Here is a 6,021-nt window from a genome sequence, read left to right as displayed (position 1 = left end):
GTGTGTGTGTGTGTGTGTGTGTGTGTGTGTGTGTGTGTGTGTGTGTGCGCGTGCGTGTGTGCGCGCGCGCGCATCCCCCAACAAGAAGTAATTCTCGGGTACCAGCACGGTGTCCAGGAATCCAACACAATTCTGATACTACCTATCTGGAGATAGAATCACATTCCATTGGTAAAGGGCTCAGTCCCACAAGACCACCCTCCACTTCAGATGTTGGTCACAAGACCACGTTGTTACCTGTGCTTCTGATTAACCTGCTGCAAATCAGAGGTTCCCGTGACCCTCTCCTTGGGTTTTCCTTTGTTTTGGGCCCCGCCATGTGGCACGTGGGATCTTAGTTCCCCAACCAGGGATCGAACCTGGGCCCTCAGCAGTGGAAGCACAGAGCCCTAACCACTGGACCGACAGGGAATTCCTTCCTTGGGTTGATTAATCTGCTAGAATGGCTCCCGGCACTCCAGAAAATCCATTTACTCACTAGATTACTGATTATTATAAAAGGATATTAAAGGATATGAGTTAACAGCCCGAAGAAAGGACCTTCTGTCCTCGTAGAGCCTGGTGCCTGGCACAGTGGCGCATGTAAGTGTTCTGGTTCCCCGACATGGCAGCTCTCTGAACAGGGGCCAGAATTAGCTGTCCTCCTTGGTTTTTATGGAGGCTTCATTACATAGTCGTGATTGTCTAAGTCACTGTCAGTTAATTCCGCCTCCAGCCCCTCTCCCCTCCAACCCTCTCATCTTGTGGTTGGCTCTTCTGGCAAAAGACCCATCATCCTTAGGTGCTTCCAAAAGTCACCTCAGTCACATGACAAAAGATACCCTTATCGTTCTCAACACTTAGGATATTCCACCGGTTTTGGGAGCTGTGAGACAGGAACTGTGGGTGAAGACTAAATATACAAGATAAGTGTATTTTTGTAATCTGGGTGACCAGATACGTATTTCTTATAAATCACAATGTCACAAAAAGAAATTAAGCTTGGAAGATGAGTTGAGCAAAGTACAGGGGTTACTGTTTCTTCTTTGAGCTGATTCTTTGTGTGCGGCCACCCTGTATAGATGGAGTTGTTTATGCCTGGGGCCACAATGGATATAGCCAGCTTGGGAATGGGACGACCAACCAAGGCATTGCTCCCATCCAAGTCTGCACCAACCTCTTGATCAAGCAAGTGGTTGAAGTAGCTTGTGGCTCACATCATTCAATGGCTCTGGCAGCTGATGGAGAGGTAAGTGCCCTGCCTTTATTCTTTATTTTTAAATTGTGGTAAAATACATGTAACATAAAATTTACCAACTTAACCATTTTTAAGTGTACAGTTTAGTGACAAGTATATTCACATTGTTATGCTACCCTCGCCACCATGCATCCACAGAATTCTTTTCGTCTTGCAAAACTGAAACCCTGTACCAGTTAAACATTAACTCTCTCTCCTTTCTCTTACTCCCAGCCCCTGGCAAGCGCCATTCTACTTTCTATCTCTAAGAATTTGACTATAGGTACCTCACATTAGTGGAATCATACAGTATTTGTCCACTGTGACTGCCTTTATTTCACTCAGCATAATATTCTCCAGGTTCATCCATGTGGCAGCCTGCGGCAGAATTTCATTCCTTTTTAAAGCTGAAAAATATTTAATTGTCTATTTTGTTTATCCATTTATCTGTCATTTCTGCCTTTGGCTATTGTGAAAGTGCCTTGCTTTTCAAAAAAAATGACCATATTTGTACTTGGATATGGTGTGAACATAGCAGCCCCGTGTGCGTCGCTAAGAACAGTATGGGAATGAACCCTTTTTCTAATACAACTTATATTGTGTGATCAGGACCACTCTTTTGAAGACAGTAGAGTTAATTCTTAAGGCAGTTGAGTCTCATGCTTTTTGCTAAGATTACAAATCAGATGTGTATGACAGTGTTCTATACTTTTGTTTTTTTAATGGCCCCCATCCCCTAAGGTCTATTTTGTTTTTCAGTAAATGTAATGATGTCATAGAAAATAACTTTACCAACATTCCAGTAGGTTCTGAACAACCTGTTCACCCCCCAAGTTCCATGCTTATCTTAAATGTTACTCATCCTGTTGGTTCTACCTTCCAGTCTTTTGTATCATCTTGTTCCTCTCCATCTCCATCACCTTAGGTCAGGCCTTGTCATCTCCTGGACTGTTGCCATGGTCTCTTTTATTCTATAGCTTTTTAGTTGGCCTGCCTGTGCAGTATTACTTCTCTGCCCCCTGTGATTTATGACATGCGGATCAGATCATATCGTTCCCTGTTTAAAGTCCTTCAGTGCTGTTACCGTGATTTTACTAAGTAGGGTAGGTTATGGGTGAACAAACCAAAGCACCTTAGGGAGATCAAGGTTTCATGGCTGGGATGTGCTGGAGCCAGGCCTAGCAGGCCTTATGTGCAGAACCTGCTGTTCCTAGTCTGTTTCTTGGTTAGTGGAAGCCTCGTCCCCATTTTTAAAATAAAAGGCAACTGCATTGGAAGGGAACTTGGGATATTTGAAAAGAAGTGCAGAAGAATGATTGTTGAAATTAGAACTTGCTAATTTGTGCAGCCTGGATTCCTGGTTTATTTTAACCTGAAGCATATGCTACTTTGGATAAATATTTGCATTATTACACTAGCTAGTCCTGTGAATCCACTTTCAGGAAGTATGGCAGGTTATTTCTTTTGTGCCTATGAAATGAACCTGTAGCACATATTCTTTTTAAGACATCAGCCGTGGGTTTTAAGACATCACGTGGGCAGCCTCAGACACGTGAACTTAGATAGAAAGTGCTGACAGAGGAAAAGAGAATTGTGGAAGCCGGAACTCAGGATGTGTGAGGACCACTTCCCACAGGCAAGTGAAGGGGGTGAGAGGGGTCCTTACAAATTCTCCTAGTGACGGAGGAAGTTATCTCCTCTGCTACCAGCATCCCCCCTCCTCTGTAATTCTTCTCTCTGATCACACTCTTATTTGATAGGCTCAGTTAATAATTAACTTAAAGTGATTTTTAGTTTTGTTTTTCTTCTTTAACTTAGCGTAGAGCTCTATTTGTGTCTCTCTCCCTTAGAAATCTGGTTTTCAGGTTACGGCCGATCACAGGCCAAAAGTAAAGAGGATGCAGTTGAGGAGGGGAGCTGCTTGGAGCTGACAGACAGCAAATGAGAACTCAGAAAATGTCATCAAGAATAGCCTAACAACCCCATGTCATTCCTGTAGGGACAGCATCTCCTTAGTACTTGTGAGCGTGTGTTAGGACGTGGAACTATGATTGATAATTACAATGATGTTAGGCTTGTGTCATCAGGAAAATTTATATAATGTCTCCTATTGGTGATTAGTGAGATAGGGAAAAGCATAGTATGGTTTCAAAAGTTTCGATGGAAAAAAAAAGACTATTTGTGCCCAGAGAGTTAGGCTGATTTTTTCATATCACTGTGGCATACTTATGTGGCATATACCTCATTTCCTATTGATGCCGGATTAAAAATCCTATATAGCTGCCATAATTATAGTGGAAGTATAACATAGTGGTTAAGAGCGCTGCTAGACTGCCTGGATTCAGATTAGTAGTAAATTCTGCTTGCTAGCTGTGGAGTCTCAAGCAAGTCACTCAACCTCTCTGTGTTTCTATTTTACATGTATAAAATGGGGATGATACTAGTACCTACCCCAGGGTCATCTTACAGGATTACTATGAGGATTAGATGGGTTAATGCATGTAAAGCACTTAGGACCATTTAGCACATTGTAAGTACTCATTAAGTGGGTTTATTTTTATTTTATGATTGTTATTGTGTGTTAGAGGTAGAATTTTCACCCTTACTCTTCTTTCTTTTTCTTTTCCCCTTCCGTTGTATAGGTGTTTGCTTGGGGCTATAACAACTGTGGCCAGGTGGGATCAGGATCTACAGCAAATCAACCAACTCCTCGCAAAGTTACAAACTGTTTACATATTAAGAGGGTGGTTGGCATTGCCTGCGGTCAGACCTCATCCATGGCTGTTCTGGACAATGGTGAGGTGAGCGATGTCTGCATCCCGCTTTCTCCTCCTATCTCCTCCTTCAGTGAAATGTCCTTTTCTTTCCAGGTAGATTCTGGAAGGAAGAGTGCTTTGTTTTGATAGCTCCGTAGATAGTTAACTGATTGAGGTTGTAATCACAGGATGTTTGCTCCTCATTATGAATTTTTAAATTCCAAGATTTATCTGCAAGTAAAGGTTCTAATGTGTTTTTGCCAGATCCAGATAGCCCAATGCTTATAGGTATTTGTTTGTGATTTAATGTAGTAGATAAAAGAATTTAATACTACCTTTCTTCCAATGAAAAAGTGAACTATGCACTCTTTTTTTTTTTTTTTTTTTAAGTGAAAGCAGGTTTATTTAGAGAGATACTCATTGCATAGCGAGAATGCGGTCCATCTCAGAAAGTGTGAGCGGCCCTGGGAGAAACACACTCCACTGACAGAGTGTGCGGGCCATCTCAGAAGGCAAGAGGCAATGTGCACTCTTTAAAGTTAGCTGGTGATGTTTATAAGCAGTAACTCTAATGGGCGTGAAGCCTCTGTACCTACCTACATCTGGAATGTTTGTCCACAGGAAGAAGCAACTTGCAAAAGGAGAATTTTTCGTCCTGATTGTTATTGGCTACTTTTAAAAACCCACCTTTCAGTGACCTTCTACCATAGTCACCTTTGAGCTGATCGTTATTTCTATAAAATAATTCTGGTTGAAGCTTCTACGTCAATGGACTTGTTACCACCTGTGCCTGTCTCAGTGCACAAAAATTATTCAAAGATGCTTCTTTGGACACAGACGTATGGCATCCTGCATTGGGGTGCGAGGGTGGTTTAGAGTTTACTGAATGCTCGGCTTTGTTAGATCACTTTTCTTTTTTTTGCCGTACGCGGGCCTCTCACTGCTGTGGCCTCTCCCGCTGCGGGGCACAGGCTCCGGACGCGCAGGCCCAGCGGCCATGGCTCACGGGCCCAGCCGCTCCGCGGCATAGTGGGATCTTCCCGGACCGGGGCACGAACCCATGTCCCCTGCATCGGCAGGCGGACTCCCAACCACTGCGCCACCAGGGAAGCCCTAGCTCACTTTTTGAATCAATCCTGATATCACGCCAGAGGGCTTCCGAATTCCTTGGGATAGTCATCTAACATCCTCCATTCCAGTATTTTCCACTTCTTTATTTTAAAAAATTAATTTAATTTTAAAATTATTATTATGTGATTATTTCAACAAAGGAAAACAAATGAAACATACAAAGTAAAAAGTGGATACCTTTCCTTCAGTTTTGTTAATAGTTTGATGTATATCCTTTTGGACTTTTCTCTATAGTTAGTTATGTATGGTTGAGTATAAGTACCTTCTTTAAACAATGGGATTGTTATACCTACTGCTTTTTTCGGCCAGTCTGCAGCTTTTCTGCTTAACAACGTATGTTTTACCTGAATCTATTATCAGACCATTGATAGTTGCTTCCATTATAATAGTTGCTTAGTTTTCTTTGTATGGGTGTTGGTTTTCCTTGTGCACATGACCCGCATCCAGAGCTCTCCTGATGGGCCTTTCAATTGTTGTTTATAAACTTCGTTGCACTGCTTTTCTTTGTTACTGTTTGTGAGTGTGTATATCTTTGCACACTCTTGCAAGTATGTCTATAGAATAATTTCCCAGAAATAGGATTTCTGGGTCAGGGAGTATGTCATTAGAATTTTTGATAGCTATTGCCAAATTTCTCCCCAGAAAGTTCAAACCTATTAGACTTCTGGCATTGAAAGTGCTTGTAACCATCTCTTGTTAGTACCCTAAACTCCACGTCCCCTTTTTCCCTCTGTCACCCTGACTGGAAAGGCCCTCGCCGATGCCCATTTGCCCTGTGTTGCCATGGGGCGTGTTGCCACCCATATCTCGTGTTTCTGATTTGAGCCAGGCCTTTTGTCTGTTCCTGACCAGTACTTTACCCATGTCCCATGCTGGTCATTCTAAACCTTTAACACTCGCTGTCAAACCTATGCCCAG

At 42.6% G+C, this 6,021-nt stretch overlaps 1 protein-coding gene across 10 annotated transcripts in view; it reads left to right on the top strand.

Annotated features, from left to right (window-relative positions):
- RCBTB1 (RCC1 and BTB domain containing protein 1) overlaps positions 1–6,021 on the top strand; it is a 67,661-nt gene that overhangs the window by 42,488 nt on the left and 19,152 nt on the right. For all 10 annotated transcript variants that reach the window (XM_029210278.1, XM_029210277.1, XM_029210285.1 and 7 more), the window contains 2 exons: positions 1,062–1,228; positions 3,859–4,017. In XM_029210278.1, the coding sequence (XP_029066111.1) occupies positions 1,062–1,228; positions 3,859–4,017 (326 nt within the window). The remainder of the gene's footprint in view (positions 1–1,061; positions 1,229–3,858; positions 4,018–6,021) is intronic.

Source organism: Monodon monoceros, unplaced genomic scaffold, assembly GCF_005190385.1.
Source record: "Monodon monoceros isolate NGI ecotype Baffin Bay Population unplaced genomic scaffold, NGI_Narwhal_1 Super_Scaffold_8, whole genome shotgun sequence".
Classification (NCBI taxonomy): domain Eukaryota; kingdom Metazoa; phylum Chordata; class Mammalia; order Artiodactyla; family Monodontidae; genus Monodon; species Monodon monoceros.
This window is presented reverse-complemented; position numbering and strand designations above follow the sequence as displayed.